Genomic DNA, 25010 nt, shown 5'->3' with positions numbered 1-25010 from the left:
CATTCAAAGTTCAAACCATGGATAGAATAATTTTGGATTATAAATTGTCCTTTTTTACGACATGATTCAGAAAATGCATCAAAGAATTGTCCTTTTTAGGCAGGCTTAAAATCGCAATAAATCAGTCAAATAATTAAAGCCAAATCCAGTTCGAATTAATATAATGAAAAATTAAACAATCAAACTCTACAGATTGTTGATTTATTTGACAAAAGCACAATATATTTATATCAGATTTCACCAATCCAATTCATGTAATGGAAATATCTCATTACTTATGTTGCTAAATTTAATTCCAGTAATTAAACCTGGATAATTCTTCTTAAATGTGAGAAAATGTTGAGAAACAAAAGAAAATTAGAAACAGAAATAGAGATGAAACTGGAAACAGAAGGTGTTCTTGTACAAAGACAAATTAATAAACCGTTACAAGAAAAGCCTACAGTTTCCATTTTTTTTCCGATTCTTTCCGAGCCCTTTTTCTTCAACAGCTTTATACTGGAAAATGGAAATACTCCTAATTTGATTATCTTATTGCTTTCTATTTATTTTTCACACTTCACACACGCATTCGCATTTGATACGCATTGGCGTAGAACTTTGTAAATACTACTATTTCTGCAAATTTCTTCTTCTTTTTCTTCTTCAAGAAAAGAGGAGTTGGGCTCGGTTGTTTCCCGTTCATGCTCAAAATTTGTTCTAACCATCCTCACAATTCAGTTCATTTGCTGCAGACCTTTAGGTAAGAATTATTTTTTTGGTTTGTTTCAAAAATAAATGCCATTGATAGAGATGAGGCAAATATTTTGAGTTTCTTGAAGAAAATGGGCTTATATAGATAAATTAGCAGAAATTTTAATTCTTGAATTAGTTGATGAAAATTCTGTATTGGTTCTCAGATTATAGTGTTTCATGTGTGGGAATCCGATGGGTGATGATGATAATGATGCTTTGTCTGAGATTTGTGCTCTAAAAGATGCACTATGTGATCAGCAGGAGCTTCTGCAGAAGCTCTACAATGAGTTGGATGCAGAGAGGGAGGCCTCTGCCTCCGCTGCCAGCGAGGCGCTGGCTGTGATCCTCCGGCTTCAGGGGGAGAAGGCAGCGGTGAAGATGGAGGCCGAGCATTACAAGAGGCTTGCAGAGGAGAAGATATGGCACGCTGAGGAATCTCTAGCCATGGTTGAAGATGCAGTTTATCAGAAGGAAATGGAGGTGGCTGCATTGGACTATCAAGTGCAGGCTTATAGGTATAAGTTGTTGAGGATTGGTTATGTTGATCACGGCTTCAATGGGGAGACAAGCCGCATGCCATGTAGGGGGAAGGCGGTTGAGGAAATGTATTTGGATTCGGGGAAAAAGATCGATAGCTATTGGGAGAAGATTAGGAGGTTGAATGAGAGGGTGAAGGAGATTGCAGGAGGGAGGAGTGAGACACGGTCTCCCTCTTTGTCCTTGTATTCTCGTGTGAGTAGAGGGAGTTCGTGTGATTCAACGAGGAACGAGGGCAGTTTGTGTCAACCAAGCAAGATGATGGATGGAAGTGGTCAGGCTGAGAGTTCAGATTGTGTAGCTGCTGCTGATAATTCTTGTTCAATGAGCACTCATGACGTGTTTGAAGTTCCACAAGTTGAAGGGAGGTGTGAACTGATGGAGAAAGATGAAATCAAGAATTTTGAAAAAGAAAATGTCGTTTTGCCAGAGGCTGTGAAGTTGTGTGCTAGAGACGAGCCCAAGTGGCTCAATATGATGTTGCCGTCGAGCCAAGTGAGTGATGTTGAGTGTCGTTTGGTTGCTGCACCGCCAGAAACAAGCACTGCTCAGTTTAATAGGATGCTGAGTAAAGTTGGTATGAGATCAGAGATTGTTGAAGATGACAGACCAGTAAAATGTAGTACTGCTAACAGAGAAGAACTGAACTTGTTGAATGAGATATCTGAAAAGGTGAATTTGTTGCATGATGAAATCAGGAGTTTGAAGGCGACAAAAGCATTCTCTACTAGAGAAGAAGAAGAAGAGCCATCCTTGGCTATGGCTCTTCTAGCAGAGGTACTCTCTCTCTCTCTCTCTCTCCATTGAAGCTCTGAGTAAATAAATCTCGTGTATTGTGTTTCAGGAAATGCTCTCCTTTTGGCTCTGACCTTATGATGGAAGTTGAGATCTATCTGCTGATTTCATTGAAGCGTTGATTTTAGATTTTTGTGGTTTATACTGTGGATTTTGGTTGCAGCTGCATAGTTTTGTACATAATGTATACATATAACAAGAACGTCTTCTCTCTCAATATCTTGTGATCAAGCAAGCATAAGTGTTTTGATTGTGCAGATCATATGGAGAAAAGGCATAAAACTGGAAACTTTACTCATGAAACACTAGAATTATTAGCGTTGTATTCAACGAGGGAGGCACGTCCCAACTACATATCGCTCACCAGCTCCATCTCCGGCATGGACTTCCCTGATAGGAACGACTTGATTAGTGTCAGAGCTTGCTTCGGCTTATGCAGGGGAACTTCATGGCCGGCTCCTCTGACTGTCACGAATGTCAGCCCCTCGTATTCTTCTGTCCATCCGCCTACCTGTTTGCCAAACACAGCGAATATTACTGACTGATCAGAATCAGAGGGGGGTGGTGAGGTGAAGATAGAAAGCTGACCTGGCCATCATCATACCAAGCGCGCCACGGCCTAACTGTACGAAGCTTCATAGCATCTATGTTATAACGGGTTGAAGTCACCGGAATCACAGCATCCGTGTCACCACTGTCCAGGTGTGGAACATTGTATTAGAAATACTTATTTTTCCAAGAAATGGAAAGGCATGTTGTAACTGATACACACAAATATTGTGAAATGGAAGATTAGGCCAAAGAATGGAGCCAATTTTGAACAAAGTTATAATCAAGCTATGATGCTATGTTTCTGGGTATTGAACACAGAAATATAAACAAAGCTATCTACTAGTTGATGAATTCATACTCTGATATTTGTTCTATTTCACATAAATATGGAGATTCAAAAGTAAAATAGTTCTCTTTGCGCATTTTAAGTATTCTGTTCTAATAGATTTCCAGAATTATATAGGAAAACCTGAACATCCAGATACGAAGTCCCGAATTCAAGAGCTCAGCGTAGACATCCAAAACTGATTGAGACGAATCCTGCCAGTTCTCACTCACCAAGTCACTGCAATCACAATATATCTGTCTTTAATGAATCAAAAGGAAAATCTAGTAGTTTGCATAGATCTCGTACCTGCAAGTCTCCCAGGGGGAGTTTCTGCTACGAACATGAAGAGCATCTTGAACATCAGGGAGATTGAAGTATTGAATCGAATGCTTCTCTGTGCATGGATCATAAGGTCTTCTGAGAAGACCAACCTTCTAAAAACTCAATAAAATAGATACAATTAAGAATCCAAATATGATAAAACTAAAGGAAAATGCAAAAGATGTGAACACGTACAGCATTGCTTCTCCTAAGATGGCTTAATCTGCTGAAATTAGCCGTACAGGGAGGCGTATAGATGCTGTACATATCAATGTCCCCAATTTCCTGATCAGCTATTATAAGGACCTTCACGCATTCCTCTGAGGTGTGCACGAACGACTCGTAGTCACATTTGACATTCAGCTGCTTGTAGGTCTGATCTGAAATCATGCCAACGGACCACATGAACTGAAACACCCCAAAATGGTCATGAAAGTCGTCCGTCAGAGCGTTTCCAACCTGAACGCAGAGGCATATTTCAGGGTTATTGGTTTCACACAAGCACATAACATTCTAAGACATCAAGAGGATACCATGAAACCCTTGAGATTAATAGTTTCTACTCCGTGTTTCTCATTGTGCTTCACAATAGCATGAGTGAGTTGAGGAACATAATGCCCTGGATCAATAAAGTAACGACAATAGAAATATAAGAAATTGCACAGAGAAATAAAGGAATTCATATATTGACAATTCATGCTCATTTAAAAATTTCTGCTTTGCTCTTCCCTCGACTCTATATAGGAAAGTGTAGAATGATTAACCTACCGGCATAGCTCTCTCCTGTGAGATACAACTCTCTTCCTTTGTACTGTGGAAAACGTTCTAACCATTTCTCGATAAATATTAGGTTATCATCAGCTGCAAGAACAGAGATTGCAATTAAGATGCTGCATCAAATAACCAGAATATGATGTGATGGAAGATATAAAAAGAAACTGTACCAGTTCTTTTATCACCATTGCTCAATATATCAGAGGAAGTGTTTGAATACGAAAAACCAACTCCGACAGGAGAGTCCACAAACAATATATTTGCAACTGCAAAGATCGAAAGCATCATGAAGATGAACAGTTTTTAGGTGGACATCTACAATCCAAGTGAAGATTAACTTGACATAATCTTTTGCCATATCTCAAACTCAAAGTTAGGGTATAAAAAGTTTCAAAGCCCATCCGAAACGCAGCCTAAACAAAATCTTTGACTGCTTTCGTCTACACAACCAAACAAAAACTCGAAGATGATGATATCGATCTACCTTTATTCCAAGAATAAGGGTTTAAATAAAGGGTTTTCCCATCCTTCTCAATATGCAGTGGTCCAATTTCCTCAGCCAGCCCATAGGCAATTGATGAACACCCAGGCCCTAAATATCACATACAACTCAAAACATTAACACCAATATTCAAATGGAAATTTAAGCACAAAATTCATAAATTCATGCAAGTCACATAATCACATCGAAAAGACGAAGCATATAATATACTCCTAGATCACATCCATTCTCATTCTCTTCTCAACAACATCATCACTACATCCACCAAAATGATACTAACCATTTACACAAACACACATTCACAAGCTGAAGAGAGAATTGCATATTTACCTAGGCCTAAATATCAGAAAGTAGCAAGAAACTCTAAAACTCCAACAAGAGTCAACACAGAACTCAAAATGCAAGATCATACAACCACATCAAGAAGATGAAAACGTGCAGTAAAAGCATATCACGATGATATATTTGCATTGTCTTCTCAACAACATCAAAATCACTATTTCGCTTCTCACAATTTATACACAGTAAAGAGAAAATTGCTACATAACGACCTCCATTGAGCCAGAGAACGAGAGGTTTGGAATAAGGGTCATCCTCGGCCTCAAAGAACCAATAGAAAAGCTCCCTTCCGGTTTCTTGGTTGACATTGATGTAGCCAGCGTAGTGCGCGAAGCTAACGTTGAAATTCTGGCCAGGGAGCTTCAACACCCTGTCCAACTGCTGCTGGTTAAACGAGAAGCTGCTGCTGCTGCAGCTTAAAGACTCGAGCTTTACAACAGATATCACGACGAAAACGTGGAAAACCCATCTCAGAAAAGGCATCTTTCTTGAATGCTCCTGCGATTGAATTGGGGGAGAAAGTGTTTGTTTGAGAGTTCCAATAAAAGATGAGGGGCAGTCAGCAGTGGTGTGTGATGTCGCTGTTTTGTTTTTATTTCTTTTTTGTTTTTTTTGTTGGATAAATCGGCCAATATTGCTTGGGTAACATTAGCCTATAACTCCATTCAAATGGAAATGTAGTTTCTTAGGGGTAATTTGCACCCCGTGTGATTGGTTCACTGAAAAGGTTTTATTGAGTTTATAAATAACACGTTTTTTCTCATAATTAGGGATAGCAATTCTTCGTAAATTGTTGGTTGGTAGAAGATGCTTATGCACTTACTCCATTGTTGGGTATGATTTATGTGTTGTAGACCAACATTATATTACTGTAATGACTAAAATGACCTTACTTTTGGAAAGGAAATGACAAGCAACATCCTCCATTGTTCTTGACAGCAAGCAAAACTCATTTATAAATATGCACAACCCGAATCCTCACTTTCTCATTTTTTAAGCCCATATATCAAATTACAGAATGAAAGTTGAATCGAATAAGTTAAAACACCGACGCATCTTCTTCCCAAACTTCTCTTCCGTAAAATTCCCAGCTCTCCTTTTTCTTTGTTCCAAATTTCCTATCGAAATCTTATCTGCTTCTCTTCTTCACCAAATTGAGTCTCTTCCTTCTTTCTCTAAATTTTAGTTTCAATGTCTTCTTTGCTTTCTCTAAAAATATCCCTAAACTTTAAAACGCATATTACTTTCTCGATTAAAATTATTTTTCGCACAACATATATCAAATTAAAGATAATTTCATAAAGATTCTAATGATATCTCACTTGCATATGTTCCGATGTCAAAATTTGAAAAAAATTTCAAAAATTTTCAATTTTTTCGTATAACAACAAATGTCAACATGATATATAAAATATGTCAATATAATATATGAAGAATGTCAATATAAGCAATGTGTTAACATTCTCAAAGCATTGTGTTGACATTCTCAAAGGATTGTGTCGATATTTTCGAAACACTATATTGACATTTTCATCCAAAACTCTAATTTGGTAGTTTTTTTATCCTTTTCGATTTAATTAATAAAATGAAAATTCCACGTGGCAAATTGTAGACCACAAGTTTTCTAAAATCATATGGTCTTAAATTAGTTGTAGTTAGCAATTAAATGATGAGTTAGCAATTGATCACTCCCCCAATATATTATGTATATATGTTTAGATAGGGATGTGATCAATTGCTAACTCATTTCTTAAATGCTAACTACAACTAATTTAACATCATATGATTTTAGAAACCTCGTGGTCTATAATTTGAAATGTAATTTCGTTTTTCAATTTTTTAATATTAAAATGATAATAGCAACTATCAAATTTAGGATTTAGAAACACAATGTCAATATAGTGCATGAAATACATCAATATGAAGACATGACAATGTCAACACAATTTCATATTGACATTGTGTATTGACATATTATGTAAGTTGTATTGATATAAAACTGCTTCTTCAAAAATACGAAAATTCAAGAATATTTTTCAAATTTTGACCTCGAAATATATGCATGTAGGATCTCATTGGAATCGTTATAAAATTATCTTTAATTGACATATGCATTTAAAGTTTTGAGATATTTTTTAAAAGTTAGTTATAATTACTTTGTTGTTAATTGACATAAATATCCTAATTGACATTTATTTTTATTGTATTAATACTCTTAGTAGAATAATCTTAGCCTTTGATTTTAAGAATTAATGTACTTAGCAATTTAACGGTGAGTTAGGAATATAACAAACCCATTAGTCATTGTTAACTCATAGTAATAGAATATTTTGCATAAACATAAAATAATGATAAACATTTTGTATTCTACAATGAAACACAAATAATTTTTTTTGAATTGTGTATGTAGATTTCAAATATCTTATACCAATATAAAATTGTGTGATTGTCCCATTTTCTAATTGAATTTTCACGGTTGCAAACTTAGCACCTTGAATTCAGTTCAAATTTGAAAATAAATCTTTTCCGGTGCATATATGTATTATTTTTAATGGGATAATTAATGTTGATGGTAAGGTATTATGCGACGAAGTTATTACTATTCCTACAAAATAGTGAAATGCCATGATGAGGGTACAGTTTAACCTTTTGGCGTTGAGATATATATGCTGTGATTTTAGATTTTTGTAGTTTGGATTTTGGTTGCAGCTGCATAATTCTTTTGTAGGAGTACATAGTACATAATATATACATATAACAAGAATGTCTTCTCTCTCAATGTTGTGATGAAGCAAGGATAAGTGATCTGATTGTGCAGATCATATGGAGAAAAGGCAAAAAACTGGAAAGTTTACTCATGAAACCTATAATTGTTAGCATTGTATTCTACGAGGGAGGCGCATCCCAACTACATATCGCTCACCAGTTCCATCTCCGGCATGGACTTCCCTGATAGGAACGACTTGAAGAGTGTCAGAGCTTGCTTCGGCTTATGCAGGGGAACTTCATGGCCGGCTCCACTCACTACCACGAGTGTCAGTCCCTCGTATTCTTCTGTCCATCCGCCTACCTGTTTGCCAAAATCACTGACTGACCAGAATCAGAGGAGGTGGTGAGGTTAAGATAGAAAGCTGACCTGGCCATCCTCATACCAAGCGTGCCACGGCCTAACTGTCCGAAGCTCCATAGCATCTATATTGTAACGGGTTGAAGTCACCGGAATCGTAGCATCCGTGTTACCACTGTCCAGATGTGGAACATTGTAGTGTTAAATTTACTTTTTTTGCAAGAAACACAAAGGCATGTTGCAACTGAAACAAAAATATTTTGAAATGGAAGATTAGGCCAAAGAATGGAGCCAATTTCGAACATAAGTTATAATCAATTTTGATGAATTCATACTCTAAAATAAACAAAGCTATTTTCTATTTTGATGAATTCATATTCTTATATTTGTTCTATTTCACATAAATATGGAGATTCATAAACAAAATAGTTGGCTTTGTGCATGTTATAAGTATTCTGTTCTAACATTTCCAGAATTAGACAGAAAAACCTGAACATCCAGATACAAAGTCCCGATCGAATTCAAGAGCTCAGCGTAGACATCCAATACCGATTTAGATGAATCCTACCAGTTCTCATGCACCATTTCACTGCAATCACAATACATATGTCTTAAATAAATCAAAAAGAAAATCTAGTAGTTTGCATACCTGTTAGTCTCCCAAGGGGACTTTTGGCCACGAACATGAAGAGCGTCTTCAACCTCAGGGATATTGAAGTATTGAACCGAATAATTCTCTGTGCATGGATCGTATGGTTTTCTGAGAAGACCAGCCTTCTATAGCTCAAGAAAATAAATACTATTAATAATCCAAATATGATAATATTAGAAGAAAAGGTAAAAGATGTGAACACATAAGTCTTGCTTCTCCAAAGATGGCTTAATCTGCTGAAAGTAGCAGTACAAAGAGGAGTATAGATGCTGAACGTATCCATGTCCCCGACTTCCAGATCAGCGATCATAAGGACTTTCTCGCATTCCTCTGAGTAGTGCACGAACGACTCGTAGACACATTTGACGTGTGGAAGCCACCAAAGTTGACTAAGAATGTCAACAATTGTAAGTGGGCATTAATGCAATAAATGCATTACGTATGAGTTTTCTAACTTCATGCAGCAAAGCTGCTACAACTCCCTCAAAAACTCAAATGTTGCGGCTATAGGGCGGTGGTAGAGGTGGCTATAGGAGTAGAAATTTGCAGCTCAAATTCTCCTATAAATAGAGCTCATTCCGTCGATGAAGAGCAGTGCAAGAGCTGAAAATCACATCAGCTAGTGAGAGAGAGAGCAAGAGAGAGTGCGGTGAGTGCATTTCTGAGAGAAGAAAAAGTGAGGAAAAATTCCTATCTCCCTTCGAATTGTAGCTCAATCCTCTCGTGTATATTCCAAGTTATTTAACTTGAGACTTGTGTTTCCCCTATAAAGTGTAGGGAGAATTTTGTAAACCTACTATATACATAGTGGAAGATTTAGACTTCGGTCTCGTGGTTTTTCCCGATTTGGGTTTTCCACGTAAAATTCTTGTCTCACGTTTTTATTCTGCATCAAATTTGTTTTCTTGGTTTGGTCCCATTATTTAATCCAGAGGAGGGAAAATAATTATCCTGGTTCCGCTGCGCAAGTATCAATTTATTTTTGATACTATAATTATCACCACTTTTCCCAACATGACGTCCAGCTGCTTGTAGGTTTGGTCCGAAATCATGCCAACGAACCACATGAGTTGATAAGCCCCGAAATGGTCATGAAAGTCATCCGTTACAACATTTCCAACCTGAATGCAGAGGCCAATTTCAAGGTTATCTGTTTTCACACAAGCACATAACATTTTAAAATATCAGGAGGAGGATACCAAGAACCCTTGAGATTGATAGTTTATGCTCCGTGTTTCTCGTTGAGCTTCACAATAGCATGAGTGAGTTGAGGAATATAATTCCCTGAATCAATAAAGTAACAACAATAGAAATATAAGAATTCATATATTGACATTTCGTGCTCATTTAAAAATTTCTGTTTTGTAATTCCCATCATCTGGTATAAGAAACTGCAACTAGAAATAGAGGAAAGTGTAGCATGATTAACCTACCGGCATAGCTCTCTCCTATGAGATAAAACTCTCTTCCTTTGTACTGTGGAAAACGTTCTAACCAATTCTCGATAAATATTAGGTTATCATCAGCTGAAAGAACAGAAATTGCAATTAAGATGCTGAATCAAATATGCAGAATATGATGTGATGGAAGATATAAGAAGAAACTGTACCAGTTCTTTTATCACCATTGCTCACTATATCAGACAGAGTGTTTGAATACAAAAAACCAACTCCGACAGGAGAGTCCAAAAACAATATATTTGCAACTGCAAAGACCAAAAGCATCATGAAAATGAACAGTTTTTAGGTGGACATACACAATCCAAAACAATATATTTGCCATATCTGAAGCTCAAAGTTAAGGGTATAAAAATTTTCGAAGCCCTCAGAAGTATTTGGAAAGCTGACGAAATGCAGGCTAAACAAAATCTTCGACTGCTTTCGTTTATGCAACCAAACAAAAACTAGAAGATGATGATATAGAAATACCTCTATTCCAAGAATAAAGGTTGAAATAAAGGGTTTTTCCATCCTTCTCAATATGCAATGGTCCAATTTCCTCAGCCAGCCCAAGGGCAATTGATGAATACCCAGGCCCGAAATATCACATACAGCTCAAAACAATTACACAAATATTTAAACAGGAAATTTAAGCACAAAATTCATAATTTTGAGTTTAACATAAATGCATGCAAGTCACATAAATAGATCATCACTACATCTAGGGCTGACAATTTTTGGCACGACATGATAACACGACACGAACCCGCATGAAATTAATGTGTATGTGTCAAAGCTTATTGGGTTCGTGTCCTTATCGTGTCGACACGATAAGGACACGAAAATTTTGTGTCGTGTTCGTGTTACACGTTAAGTATACTATAATATTATTTCGTGTCGTGTTCGTGTTACACTTTAAGTATATATAATATTCATTTTATTTTTATTTATTTTAAAATTTTAAAAATTTAAAATTAAAATTAAAATTTTCATATTAGAAATAATATTAATATATTATAATAATATTATTATAGTGTTGTTATCGTGTTGTGTCGTATATGTGTCGTTATCGTGTCGTGTTGACCCGAGGTGGTTCGTGTCGTTAATGGGTTCGTGTCGTATTCGTATATGAGGGTAGCGGGTCGTGTTCGTGTTCGTGTTTGTTGTTATCGTGTCGTGTCGTTATCGTGTCGACATGATAACGACACAACAACACGCACGATTTGCTACCCCTAACTACATCCACCGAAATGCTACTCATGTTGGAATCTATGTCGGTCAATGGACTTTAACCAAATTATAATTTCAACGAGACATTTAATTTTGTGAAATTAAATGATATAGCGTCGATCTACATTCGGAGTAAATGACCGTGGTATATTCATTTTCTCAAATCTGATTCTCGGTGAGTGAGAAATAATTGATTAAAGTTGTGCAAAATTGCAAAATTAATGAGCTATGAGAGAAGCTTAGGGAATAATTAAGAGAATTAATTATCCCACATTGGAAGTTACAACCTTATTAAACTAGTATTTAATAAGAAGGATTATTACATGTAATAATTATAGTGGACTAAGATGGGCTGTAAGAGCACACACGTGCTGCGAGCCTCAAGCCCGCGCCCGCGCCCGTGCTCGTGCCCGTGGCCTTGGACTTGGATCTTGGCAATTGGTCTTTGAGTGTTCTTTAGGCCTGGTCATGGGCTTGGTGCTTGGGCTTGGCCCAAGGCTAGTGGGTCTAGTTCTTTTTAGACCCCCCTGGTTCCACGTCAGCGAGTCAAGCGGGATGACACCTCGTCAGTATGACACGGTAAGCCAACGTGGTTGGTCATGAACGAATCTAGTAGCTTCTAGATTCAGACTCTCAGCTGGAGACTCTATCCATCTTCATCAGCAACCCCTTGGGTGTATACTAATGCCAAGAGGACACCTTGGTGGATCCACCTTGAGTGGGTCGGTTGGCTCCACACTTTTAGTGGTTCCTTCGGATCCTTTAATGGATCAAGTGTTGGGGCCTTCGGGTCTCACACGAATGCTGGGACCTTGGCGGAGTCTGCCTTGACTGCTGGGGCCTTCGGGTCTCATACGAGTGTTGGAACCTTAGGGTTAGAGCACGGGTATTAGCTCCTTCGGGACCGGTGCGACCATGACAGGCTACATGCCCAACATGAATGGTGGGGCGCCACATGCCCAACCATATTGTTGTCTCCTTGAGCAGCATGAAATGTTGCAGGACCACAGTGACATGTTTCAGGTGTTTGCAGTGTGGATATGGTGAACACAAAGGAAGGCAGTATAAATGACATTATAATGTTTAATTTAACATTATCATGGAAACTGTTTGTCTCATCATCATCATGGATCTTGACAGGACTATGAAGCATGAAGCAAATGAGTTATCTTTGTAAAAGAAATTTAATTCAAGTGCTTTAGATGATGGCTTGTACAATGTATACTCCATGTAACCACATCAGAAATGTGGGAAAGCACAGAAAAGAAGTATAGTATCGACAATGATGTGGTACTTGAACATGTTGCTTAGTATCCAAATTTACGGACTACAAGATAGTCGACTCTGGACGGTCATGGAACAAATTCAAGAGTATCAAATGATCATCCACGGACTCGTAGGCTGAAGGGATAATTTGCGACAACTTTATATGGAGTGCGTACTCATCAGAAGCTTGTCTAGTTGGAAGGACTTGAAATATCATAAACTGACGAAGAAGATGAGCCTTGAAGATTTGATCGTGAAGCGCTGAGGCATCGAGGCCGCGTGCGCAAAATTGATCAAAAGGCTAAAGGTCCATTTTGAGGCCAAAGCCAACTTGTTGGAGCGGCGATCCCTCGACAAACGCCCTGCGCCCAATCGAAGGACAAGGGGAAGGAAGCGACTACAAAAGGGTTTGAGCGAGAATGCTAGTGTGGCAAATGGCCACTTTGCCAAAAGATTGCCGCACAGCAAGAAGAAAAACCGGCAACCCACGTCGTTGAAGATTTCAGGGCTAAGGTCAAAAGGTGGCCCGACCTCGTTGATGGTGTGCTGAAGAAATCAACATTGTTGACAACAAGGCGGCTGGTACATCGACATCAAGTATTCTTGCTCATGTCTACTCGAGATAGGAATGCAGTTTGTACTCTAGCTACTTGTTGAGAAGGGAGGAAGATCAACATGGAGAATCAAGCATCGTCCGAAGTCCTCGGCATTGGAAACGTGATTACCATGATGACGTACAGCGTCACTATCCCTTTGAAGGATGTGCTGCATGTCAGAGACATCCGCAGAACTAGTGTGGGGATCAATACTAGTTAATAAGGGTTTAAACTTGTATTCGAGTCGATGGGTTGCTACCACAAGTTTGAGAAGTCCACCGGAAAAGGTTATGTAGAAACGGACTTTTCAAGCTTAGTGTGACATGCGCCTTGTTCCCGAAGCCTTTGGTAGCTTTCAATAATAATAAAGCATCTACTTCCTCTTATTTGACCGAGTCTTCAAATTTGTGGCATTGTAGGTGGGATAACCATAAATTCAAAAGCCATAAAAAGATTAGTAAATTTAGATTTACTAAAGGCGGTGAAGTGGATACCCAGACAAATGTGAAATATGTCTTGAGGCAAAAAAATGACTAAGTTACCGTTTCACTCAATTGAACGGAAAAGCAAAGAGCATGAACTAATTCTGCCGGATGTATGTGATTTAAGGATGGTGCAAACTTTAGAGGTGGTAAAAAGTACTTAATCACTTTTATAGATGATTGCACAAGATATTGCTACATTTATCTTTTTAAGAAGTAAAGATGAAGCGGTGAAGCGTTCCAAAAATTATAAGAATGAGGTGGAGAATCAACTTGGTTATAAAATCAAAGCGTTGAAATGATGAAGGAGAGCAAGTAATTAAGCCGTTTGAGGTTATGCAACGCAAGTGGTATAATTAATCAAACAACTGCTCGATACTCTTTCGCAATCTAATGGTATAGCGAAATGCAAAAATCGAACTCTAAAAGAGATGATGAAAGCGTTGCTACTAAGTTCGGATTACCCGGAACATGTGGGGAAATATCTTGACAGCCAACTATATCGCCCAACAAAATCCACTGAGGAAGAACATCGAGTCATATGAGTTGTGGAAAGGAACGAAACCATCTCTAAATACCTGAAAGTGTGGAATTGTTTGCGAAGGTGATGGTTCCCTCATAGAGTCACAATTGGACCTAAAACGGTTGATTTAATACATCTTCATTGGATATGCATAACGGTAAGTGCATATAGATTTGTTGTTCACAAATGCGAAATATCGACTATTACGTAGGAACAACAATCGAGTCAAGGAATGCCGTATTTCTCGAAAATACGTTTCCTTGCAAAGGACAACTGTGATAGCCAAGCCGCTATCGGGAGGGCGAACAATGGCTTCTATAACGGTAAGTCTCGACATATTCGTCGACGACATAATACCGTGAGACATTTGATCACAACAGGTGTGATTACAATTGACTATGTGAAGTCAATAGATAATCTAGTGGATCCGCTAACCAAAGGGTTAAACCGTGATCAGATGAATAAGTTGCTAGAGGGAATGGGTTTGAAATCCACAAACTAAAGAATTAGAGCACTCCCAATGCTCTCCCTAAAAACTCCCTTATTTCTCCCTAACTCCTGCCACATCAGCGCCACATCAGCACCAAAATTTATCCCCAGTTTTTAGCCAACTTTTAGCCAACTGCTCCAATGGTTTCTCCCTTATTTCTCCCTTATTTCTCCCTAACTCAACATTTCATTTTTACATCATCATTTTTAATATTATTTAATTTTCCCTACAAATGTGTTTAATAAATAGATTTATAAATGAACAATTCGTCGTTGTATTAATCATTGGAAAATATAATACAACGAGAAAAAAAAAACTACAAATAAAAAACCATAAAAAACAAGGATTTAAAAAACTAAGAGGGAGGAGCGTCCGGCGAGAGGCCCATCTTGATCTTCATATTTTGGATGGTCGACCAGAGGGACTGCTTCTCTTCTGGGGTTCCGCCGCCGGTGAAGTACAGCGTGTACAACTGCGCCAGAGTGGCGGCATTGGAAGAGAACGTGGCTTGTTGTAAGAACGGGGATTCCGACTGGGCATCTGACGATGTGCCCTTCCCCTTCCGCCTCCCCTTCGCCTTCTTCGCTCCCACAGGGCGCTCGTGCGGACCATCCTCAGACAAGTCGATGGGGATCGCGCTGCCCTCACTCTCCGCACCGCTAAGTCGCGAGCGCACCGATTTCCCGTGCAGCGCGCTGTGCATCTCCGTCCGGAATTTGGGGAGATCCTTCAGCCTATCATAGATTTTCCAATACTTGAAGCCCTTCGACAAGAACTGGCCACTATACATCTGGATGGCCTCATCTCGGACCATGTGCTCGTTCTGGCCACTCGTCATGTTCGTCATCAAGTTAGAATATATACCGTTGAAATGGGCGCAGTCCCTCATGAGGCGCTCCCAATGCCGGCGGATCGCCTCACTGCCATGGTCCTTCATCGAGGCAGTCTTGTTGGTCGTGTACTTCTCCGTAACCTGCGCCCAGAACATGATCTCAGTCCGGTAGTTGCTGCGCACCGCGTCTTGCGTCGTGTCCGCCCAGCAGTTGGCTATCAGCTCGGACTCTTCGAGAGTGTAAGTAGTCCTTGTCCGCTTCGGCTTCTCATCGGAAGCCGTATCAGTCGCAGCCGTCGACGCCGGCGCCTTCCCCTTCCCGCTCCTGGAAGGCGGCTCGGCGGGCGTTTCTTCCACCTCGTAGTCGTCCGTGCTGAGTGTCGGATCCGTTGTGTACGTCGCGGCCTGAGATTCTTCGTCGCCTGGGGTTGATCCAGGGGTGTCGAACAACGATGTGACTATCTGGGGGCGATACACATCGTCGGCTGGAGAGGGCATGCTGAGGGTGGAAGTACGGAGAAAGTCTGCGTGGCGTAGGAGTCTGCAATGGGGACGGACCCGCATATGGATATTGGCCGGGAGGAGAACCCATCGACAACAACGAGCTCATCCACTGCTCATTTGCTTCATCAGTGTTGGGAATTTGCGAACTCGACTCTTTGCCCTTACCCTTACTTTTTCGAGAATTTTTCCTACTAGAGCTCATAATTTTGAAGATTGAAGATTGAGATAAGAGATTGAAAAATTGAGAGAATTGTGTGTGATGAATGGAGGAGGAAGAGGAAGTATTTATAGTGGTGGAATTATAGATATAGCCGTTTAAAAAAAAAAAAAAAAAAAAATTATCGCCGAACATCGCCGAATCGCGCCCACAGTGGGCGGCGATGTTTCGGCGATGGATCGCCGGTTGGCGTTAATTCGGGAGGAATAACGCCGAGAATTCGCCGAAATCGTCCCATTGGCCGGCGAAAACTCGGCGATTTTCGGCGAAAAATCGCCGAGTTTAACGCCGAGCCCATTGGGAGTGCTCTAAGGATCTCAAGGAGATTAAGTTCTCAAAGAGACCGAGTAGGGCAAGATACTCGAGCAGGAATCACCTATGTAAGTGTGAAGTGTGGCCGCTTCAAATTACACACTTATGAATCCAAAGTGGTGTCCAAGGCCGCAAAGGACACAAAACGTGAGAACAGATGAGGTTGAGGTGTTTAAGTGTTAACACCATTGTCTCGGTGCACGCCGTGGGGGACTAGTTCAAAGCATCGCGCTACTAGGCCGTCTGTGTATCCGATGGCGTTGACTATGGAAGGTTCAAATCTAAAAGCTACCTATCCTTATGCTTATATACCTCTCGAGGGTTGAGCTTGTGTCTGCATGCATATGCATTTGGCTATTTCCACTCATGTGGGGGATTGTTGGAATCTATGTCGGTCAATGGACTTTGACCAAATTATAATTTTAACGAGACATTTAATTTTGTGAAATTAAATGATATAGCGTCGATCTACGTTCGGAGTAGATGACCGTGGTATATTCATTTTCTCAAATCCGATTCCCGGTGAGTGAGAAATAATGGATTAAAGTTGTGCAAAATTGCAAACTTAATGAGTTATGAGAGAAGCTTAGGGAAAAATTAAGAGAGTTAATTATCCCACATTGGAAGTTACAACCTTATTAAACTAGTATTTAATAAGAAGGATTATTACATGTAATAATTATAGTGGACTAAGATGGGCTGTAAGAGGCCACACGCACGCACACGCGCGCCGCCCGCCCCGCCGCAAGCTGCTAGCCTCGAGCCTTGAGCTCGAGCCCGTGCCCGTGCCCGTGCCCGTGTCCTTAGACTTGGATCTTGACAATTGGTCTTTGGGTGGTCTTTAGGCTATTTTTTGGGCCTGGTCGTGGGCTTGGTGCTTGGGCTTGGCCCAAGGCTAGTAGGTCTAGTTCTTTTTAGACCACCGCCGTTTCAATGTCAGCGAGCCAAGCGGGATGACACCTCGTCAGTATGACGCGGTAAGCCAACGTGGCTGGTCATGAACGAATCTAGAAGCTTCTAGATTCAGAGTCTCAGCTCTGTAACGGCTTGTAATGCCTCGTAATCGACGACCGTTACGGTCTAGCATTGATGACGACCGTTACAGTCTAGACACAGAAACTAGAATCCACACTCTGCATCATACACTCTCTCATCCCTCTGCATTGTTCTTCTGTCGAAGCTCTGTCCTCTCCTCCATCCAGTTCGCCGGAGCTCTGTTGATAGCGGTGCTTCTTCACCAGAGACATAGCCGTTTTATCTCTGGGGACGAAACGTCAATCCGAAGAGCACTACCGGGGCGTATCTCGTCTTGCGGAAAGAGACCTCCTCGACTCGGCTATTTCCTGTTCTACGGTTTATAGTTTCGATTTCCGGTTGTAATTTTCGTTTCAGTTCTTTTCTGTATTCCTTCTTGGATTGTATTACGCCTGGTTATCTCTTGTAATTCCAGAAAACCAACAACTCACAATTTACACAAACACATACTCACAAGCTGAAGAGAGAATTGAATATTTACCTAGGCCTACATATCAAAAACTAGCAGGAGTATCAAGAAACTCTAGAAATTCAACATAGAACTCCAAATGCAAGATCATACTTACAACCGCATCAAGAAGATGAAAATGTGCAGCAAAACCATATGAGAAAATCAGATATATTCGCATTCTCTTCTTAACAACGACCTCCATTGAGCCAGAGAGCGAGGGGTTTGGAAGAAGGGTCGTCCTCGGCCTCAAAGAACCAGTAGAAAAGCTCCCTTCCAAATTCTTGGTTGACATTGATGTAGCCAGCGTAGTGCGCGAAGCTCACGTTGAAATTCTGGCCGGGGAGCTTCCACACCCTGTCCAACTGCTGCTGGTTAAACGAGAAGCTGCTGCTGTTGCAGCTCAAAGACTGGAGCTTTACAATAGCTATCACGACGAATACGTTGAAAATGTCCTAATAAAGATGTGTAGCAGTGGTGTGTGATGTCGGCAGAGGCTGCCGTGCACCTCCTTAAAATTTGTGAGTTTGTATATTCTATGTTATTACACGTCTACACGTATTGTGGTACCAACTAATTATCTATCTAATTACACCACATAATAAAACCGTTTGTAATAATATAATTCCCACAAAAAAAATATAGGTAAAGTTCACCAAATTTTCGTTAATGAGAGTATGTATTTTATGTTTGGCCCGACGTGTTGATGGATAAGTATATATGTCCTGTTGGCATAACTTTCAAAATGTTTAAGAATGTTGTAATTATAACAATTAGATAGATTTTTATGAAATTACAATATTTTAAAATTCACTTTGCAATTAATTCACAAATTTGATGACAAACAATGTTAAAATAGACAATTGATCTATAAATAATGCGCCTAGACCGTTAAAATGTGAAGGTTGTGAAGGGTCCACACTCCACATCATACTACTTTTTAAGCACACAACAAAATCTATCTAGACTAATTAATATTTTGTTCACATTCACATGTTGTTAGATTGAGCCAATATTTATCATTGGTTCTCAAATTCGAACACGTGATTGTATCTATTTTGTTCCATATAACAAAAATCCAATTTTGTAAAAGTAATATACATCTAGATACATACTCCAATTGATTCGATTTGTTTGTGCTCTATTTAGTTTATATTTCATCGCCGTATGCCAAAATTGTTGAAGGGTCATATCCTAATATCCTATATTTCTCCTTATGTATGCTTTAATATTTATATTTACATAATCACCGTGTGACAATTACTCCTACAATTCAACCTTTTAACGCATGATTCATATAGTATTCGGAAAAATTAAATCTTTTGTCAAATTCGATAAAATAATGGAGTGAGGCAAAGTCGGATTAACCAGCCAGTCATGATCATAATTAACAATGACGGTGATAAGCCTGAGTTGTGATTAATTAACTAAATGAATTGCGATTTACATTAAACATTTATATATAGTAGGAGTAATATAATCAAACAAGTCATCGACAATCCTAGTTTCCACCTGATTCAAATATATATTGGAAGATTCATACACATCAACAGCATCTGCTGCAAAGACTCAAATCCCAACTTATTCGGTTGCTCGCAGCTGCGATCTTTCTGATTTCTCCACAATAAAAGGGAAGTGCTGAAAGAAAAAAACAAAAGAATATATGTGAAAAGGAAAAGAGAAGACAATTGCAACACTGCAATTAATCAATCAATCATTGATCACAGAGACGATTCTCCGCGCCATTGCTAGAGGTGGAGAGATAGAGGAATAGGTATGCGCATATAAATGTATCGACGCAGACGCAAGAGGAAGGAATAAAAACTGCATGGGTTTCGTGTTGAAGTTTTTTTTCTTGCATTTTACGGATTAAATTCGCGTCTGCTTTGACATAAGTATCTCGCTCTTGTCGCGCAAGTTCATGTTTTTAAGGTAGTTGAGTGGTTCGCACCTAAGCCCTATTTTCGCGATTTTCCTTTTTCTTATATTTTGATGGTCTAGTTTTGGTGGTTTGCTTGATTGCGGTGGTGCATTGCAGTTGTGGATAAAGTTTGCTGATGGCATGGTAGGTGGGTCGCTTTGAATTCTCTGCTCTTTTCTGTTTTCGGTTAGTCGGTGCCGATTGGAGTTTTCTTCAGAGTCCCAGTTCAATCTGGGGAAGTTACCATCTCATGTGTTTTAAATTCGGATAAATTGGGATTTTTGTGATATTTGTGATTTTGTTGAAATCGGAGAAATTGGGGTTTTTGTTAAGGGTTTTGCTGATAATATACTTGTTAGATTTGAGGTCTTGAGTGCTTTAGTATGAGGAATTGAGTTTTAGCTGAAGAGTAGTTTGATCTTGAGGGTTGTTGTGGTGGATTCATTTGATCTGAGAATGAGTTCTAGTGTCTCAGAAGCCGTTGCTCATACGGGCAAGCTCGTGGTTAACATTGCTGAGAATGGGCACTCGTGTAAGATTGAGTGTGATGAATGCACTCTAGTTGAGGCAGTGCAGAGTTTCCTAGAATCGGCATGTGGTATACCGGCCAGTGATCAGCTTCTTCTGTGCTTGGACTCGAAGCTTGAACCCCATAGAACCCTCTCAGCTTACAAGCTTCCGTCTGATGAAAGGGTGGTTTTTCTGTTTAATAGGATGAGGATGCGGAGTCAGTCACCGTATGTTGAGCCCGCGCAGGTTGAGATCATTGATATTCCTGATCCCCCGTTGCCATCTCCATCTCAAAACTCTCTTGCTCTGGATGATGCTTCTGACCCTGCTCTCAAGGCCTTGCCTTCGTATGAGAGGCAGTTCAGATATCATTTTGATCGTGGACATGCGATTTATAGTCGTACTCAAGCAAAAATCGAGATATGTGAGAGGCTTTTGGAAGAGCTGAAGGTGCAAGAGAAGGCCTTGGCGATTGCTAGCGGTAATTTGGATAATTACTATAAGAGGATCGATCGAAACTACGTTGATTTTATGAAATCCTATTCGCAGCAGCACTGTTATCATACCAACCTTCTAGCCACGTTCGTGAGGGATACGGAGAAACTGAGATCTATAAGAGTTCTGCCGGCCTTACAGACTGCTAATTGCAAGTGCTTGCTGGATTTTGTGAAGGAAGAAAACTTGCAGAAGACATGGAAGGATTGCAGCAGTTTGCACAAGCAGTTCCAGAATAAGGTTTCGGAGTTTAAACTTGAATATGGAGAGCTTAGGAACAATGCAGAACATATATTATCTGACAAAGCTTCGTTTCTTATCAAAGACTTGGAGTCATCTATAAGAGATGGCCAACCGATTATCGCTGAGCAGAAGAGCATAATGCAGACGTTAAGGTCCGCTTCTTTCTTCACCCGTTGCCCAATCTTGCATGTATTAAGTTTGATTATATTGTTGATAATGATGCTCACATCTTTTTATTCCTTTTATGTATGAGTCATTATAACGTATCTCTGGGTAATTCACTGCCTTAGGTAACATGGACCAGATTAGGTTTTCTTGACACCATTTCCGTAACTCTTTTATGACTGAGAATCACCTGGATAGCCGGACCAAACTTGTTGTCACGACTGTTTTGTCGTTTAGGATGACGACATTTCTGATTATTTTTCTAGTTTCTCTCTAGCGTATGCAAAAGTAGAAAGTGGCTGTAACTGCAAAGATCTTTGTTTTCAAGCGTCATCTTGTCTCATTCAATCCTTTTGTTTTCTACTTAGTAAAAGAATTGAATGCTTGAAAATTGAAATGCAAAAAAACATGACAAAAGTGAAGAGGAAACGGAAATTAGTGATTGAGGTGTGAAATATGCGTTTAGCTGGTTAACAAGGAAATTCAAGGGATGGTTCTTGGATTTAGGCATAAGCTCATTTTTATTACTCAACAAACTATATGCCTCTTTCCTGGCTGAACTTCAAATCAAGTTTTCTATATAATGGATGTAATACTTAAACTCATACAGTATGAAGAGGGTCAGTCAGTAAATGATTTCGGTGAGTGGAAGTTGCGTGATGTCCATAGGTCCCAATTAATTTTCTATTATAAGACTTATTGTAAATGAAATTTATATCCATTTAGTATTATAAGTATATTTGATTGGCTTGACAGTTGACATGCATATTTGCTATCTATGTATGTGACAACATAAAAATACATTGGGTCTAGTTTGGGGTTGGGGTAACCGTATAATATGAATTGTGAAACAAGTACATGTTAACTAATGAGGTATTATCACCATTATTATTATTAGCATTGTTTTTTTTGTTATCATAATGGGCAAGTATTGACGAAATTGGTAATATACATTTAACGTCCCAGCCTTGTGAAACTGTCGAGATGCCTTCAGAACTCCTTTTGTTTTGGAATTGTCAAATCTGAAAAACATAGAAACTTACTTAGTCCACTGGATGGCACATGCAATTTTTCTCAATATTCGAAACACGTTGTGGATTCTGCATGGCATCCATAGACATCATCATATTTATCATTTATTTTATTTTTCTGCTTCTATGTAATTTCTTTGTTATGGCAGTTTCTTGAAGAGGGGACTATTTAATGAACACAAAATCTCTCTTAATGCAGTGAAGATGTGAATACTGTGAAGAAGCTCGTGGAGGACTGTCTTTCCTGTCAGATGTCGTCTTCACTGCGTCCTCATGATGCAGTCTCAGCACTTGGGCCAATGTATGATAGCCACGACCAAAATCATCTTCCGAGGATGCAGGCATGCGAGGGTGAAATTTCCAGTTTGCTCGATTTCTGCAGTGATAAAAAGAATGAGATGAATATCTTTGTTCACAGTTTTTTGCAAAAAATTGCATACAGCCAGTACAAGATTAAGGACATACGTTACAAGTTTTCTTTGTTCCGTGAGGCTTTAAAGCGTCAAGATGAACAGTTTAAGCCACTAAAAGTTGTTCGTGGAATTGTTCCTGCGTACAGAGCGTGTCTTGCTGAAGTCGTGAGGAGAAAAGAAGCTATGAAAATCTATATGAGCAAGGCGGGTCAGTTGGCTGAAAAACTTGCTATGGGGAGGAATACTGAGGTTAGGAGACGTGAGGAGTTCCTTAGAGTGCATTCTACTTTTATCCCTCGAGATATTTTAGCATCTATGGGATTGTATGACGCCCCAGGTACTTGTGACATAAATGTGGCTCCTTTTGACTCTAATTTGCTTGACATAGACCTTGTATATTTGGAGCGTTATGCTCCCGAGTCCTTGCTAGGGCTCTTCTCAAAGAGTGAGAAGCATGGGACTCTCAAAAGCTCGTTGTCCATGTCTGATAATAGTTATCGAGCAGTTGAAGCAGAAGGGGTACCGGGCCACCTTGAGAAGTATGATTATGGGGAAGTGCTCGATGAGTTGGAGTTGGTTGGGATTGCAGGCACTAGCAAGATGGAAATCGAGAATGCAATGCTGAAAGCTGAACTTGCTTCGAAAGTTGCCCTAATTTGTTCCATGAGTGTGGAGCTTGATTATGAATCACTCGATGAAAGTAAACAAGATAATTTACTGAAAAACGTGGCAGAAAAGACTTCCGAAGCATTAAATCTGAAAGATGAATACGGAAAACACCTCCAATCGATGCTGAAGGCGAAGCAGAAGCAGTGTGAATCCTATGAGAAACGGATTCAAGAATTGGAGCAGAGGCTCTCTAATCATCATATGCAAGGTGATGATGAGCCTAGTTTGACAGTTTCAACTACAAAGACTGATGATAACAAGCCAGAGGTATCGGGGTCTGAATCGGTTCACATACACCGAGTAGTGGAGGAGGTGTTGTGTGCATCTAGAACTTCAAAATCTGGGATTTTAAATGATCACGTTGACAAATCACAAGGATTGGATGAAAAAATGACTGATTCCTCTAGTATGCTGAATTCTCAGCTGGATTCATTGATGCTAGATCTACACCTTGAGAAAGGGCATCTTTGCGATAAAGATAAGATGGCAGTGCCACAGTCAAATGCTGAGACGAACATCGCTTCAAGTAATATGGCTGTCTGCATGTCTCAGCTGATTACATCAGATTTAGATGGTAAAGGAAATGGTGGACTTTTGGCGGAGCTGCAAAATGCGCTAGCAGATAAATCAAGCCAATTAGACGACGCGAAAGCCAAAATTCAAGCATCAACTGATGAAATTTCCAGACTCAGGGGTGATTTGGACGCCAATCAGAAGCTACTCGATGAATCTCAGGTACATTACTAACTTGAAAGTGCGAGCCTTTCAAACACTTGCCATTAAGGTTGGTCTATTGTCAAGCCAGCGTGCAGAATTCCTAGAAAGATCCACGAAAGCTGAAGCTGCAAATAAGCAGCTTAAGAAAGAGCTAGAAGAGAAAAAAGAGTTGGTTAACACACTCTATGTGAAGCTTAATTTGGAAAAGCAGGTAGCTATTCTATGCTCCATTTCTTCTCATCATTTCATTACACAATCATTTTATATAGACATCAAAATTCTTGTCACAGGCGAACAAAGAAAAGATTTGTTTAGGTCGTTTAGAAATCCACGAGCTTGCTGCTTTCGTCCTCAACTCCTCCGGGCACTATGAGGCCATCAACCGTAGCTGCCCTTACTATTTTCTTTCAGTTGAATCTGTCGCATTATTTACTGAAAATGCTTCCCCGAATCAAAGTTACATTATAGGGAAGGTGGTTCATGTTGAACGACGGGTAGTGAAGCCTCCTCCGCCAACCCTAGAGCAAGCTGATGATAGTAGTGATACACTGGCCTCCTCCGAGAGTGGAGGCAACCAGTCGACTGTTGATCAAGGTTCGATTCCCAATCCCTACGGTCTTCCCGTTGGGTGTGAATATTTTATAGTGACTATAGCCATGCTACCCGAAGCCGTCCTCTTTCCTGATCTTGTTGCAGAAAGATGTGATGGAAGAGACCAAGTGTAAATATTTCGGAAGTTTAGTGAGAGTATGGCTTGGTGTCCCTTCTCTAAAGATGAGAATCAATTACTAAAATCCAATCTTTTTGTATATAGACTTTGCAACTCTTGTCAATAACTTACAAAGTATTATCTTTTACATCTCTTTATGG

General features: G+C 39.6%; 3 protein-coding genes and 1 pseudogene across 4 annotated transcripts; 2 read left to right on the top strand and 2 right to left on the bottom strand.

The window, feature by feature from the left end:
• The first annotated feature begins 456 nt into the window (after positions 1–456).
• On the top strand, positions 457–2284 carry LOC125190281. 2 transcript variants are annotated; one of them, XM_048087545.1, is made up of 3 exons: positions 457–742; positions 900–2049; positions 2117–2284. In XM_048087545.1, exons 2-3 carry the CDS (start codon positions 913–915, stop codon positions 2138–2140), a joined length of 1161 nt encoding a protein of 386 aa, XP_047943502.1. In that variant the 5' UTR covers positions 457–742; positions 900–912; the 3' UTR covers positions 2141–2284. The 2 variants fall into 2 exon arrangements, with proteins under 2 accessions (XP_047943502.1, XP_047943503.1); XM_048087546.1 differs by having other exon boundaries at positions 458–742; positions 997–2049.
• On the bottom strand, positions 2261–5456 carry LOC125190282 (serine carboxypeptidase II-2-like). Its single transcript, XM_048087548.1, has 10 exons — positions 5096–5456; positions 4527–4634; positions 4213–4308; positions 4037–4129; positions 3802–3887; positions 3464–3727; positions 3254–3381; positions 3089–3184; positions 2656–2761; positions 2261–2578 (listed from the first exon to the last, which is right to left on the bottom strand). Exons 1-10 carry the CDS (start codon positions 5364–5366, stop codon positions 2417–2419), a joined length of 1410 nt encoding a protein of 469 aa, XP_047943505.1. The 5' UTR covers positions 5367–5456; the 3' UTR covers positions 2261–2416.
• Positions 5457–7609: 2153 nt separating this feature from the next.
• LOC125189288 lies at positions 7610–19722 on the bottom strand (annotated as a pseudogene).
• LOC125189286 (autophagy-related protein 11-like) lies at positions 19488–24997 on the top strand. Its single transcript, XM_048086579.1, has 5 exons — positions 19488–19908; positions 20015–21297; positions 22541–24158; positions 24193–24351; positions 24431–24997. The coding sequence occupies exons 2-5, from the start codon at positions 20354–20356 to the stop codon at positions 24863–24865; spliced, it is 3156 nt and encodes a 1051-aa protein (XP_047942536.1). The 5' UTR covers positions 19488–19908; positions 20015–20353; the 3' UTR covers positions 24866–24997.
• Positions 24998–25010: the final 13 nt, after the last annotated feature.

The sequence above is a fragment of the Salvia hispanica genome, chromosome 5 (assembly GCF_023119035.1).
Source record: "Salvia hispanica cultivar TCC Black 2014 chromosome 5, UniMelb_Shisp_WGS_1.0, whole genome shotgun sequence".
NCBI classification, from domain to species: domain Eukaryota; kingdom Viridiplantae; phylum Streptophyta; class Magnoliopsida; order Lamiales; family Lamiaceae; genus Salvia; species Salvia hispanica.
This window is presented reverse-complemented; position numbering and strand designations above follow the sequence as displayed.

What these genes read in the sequence shown, in the direction of transcription:
- LOC125190281 (XM_048087545.1), top strand. Translation starts at nt 913, where the DNA reads ATGTGTGGGAATCCGATGGGTGATGATGATAATGATGCTTTGTCTGAG. An exon ending in CTATGGCTCTTCTAGCAGAG is followed by an intron (nt 2,050 to 2,116) that starts GTACTCTCTCTC and finishes ATTGTGTTTCAG; the next exon opens with GAAATGCTCTCCTTTTGGCT.
- LOC125190282 (XM_048087548.1), bottom strand. Translation starts at nt 5,366, where the DNA reads ATGCCTTTTCTGAGATGGGTTTTCCACGTTTTCGTCGTGATATCTGTT. An exon ending in CCCTTATTCTTGGAATAAAG is followed by an intron (nt 4,309 to 4,526) that starts GTAGATCGATAT and finishes CGATCTTTGCAG; the next exon opens with TTGCAAATATATTGTTTGTG. An exon ending in CACAGGAGAGAGCTATGCCG is followed by an intron (nt 3,888 to 4,036) that starts GTAGGTTAATCA and finishes TTATTGATCCAG; the next exon opens with GGCATTATGTTCCTCAACTC.
- LOC125189286 (XM_048086579.1), top strand. Translation starts at nt 20,354, where the DNA reads ATGAGTTCTAGTGTCTCAGAAGCCGTTGCTCATACGGGCAAGCTCGTG. An exon ending in AGCATAATGCAGACGTTAAG is followed by an intron (nt 21,298 to 22,540) that starts GTCCGCTTCTTT and finishes CTCTTAATGCAG; the next exon opens with TGAAGATGTGAATACTGTGA. An exon ending in AGCTTAATTTGGAAAAGCAG is followed by an intron (nt 24,352 to 24,430) that starts GTAGCTATTCTA and finishes TTCTTGTCACAG; the next exon opens with GCGAACAAAGAAAAGATTTG.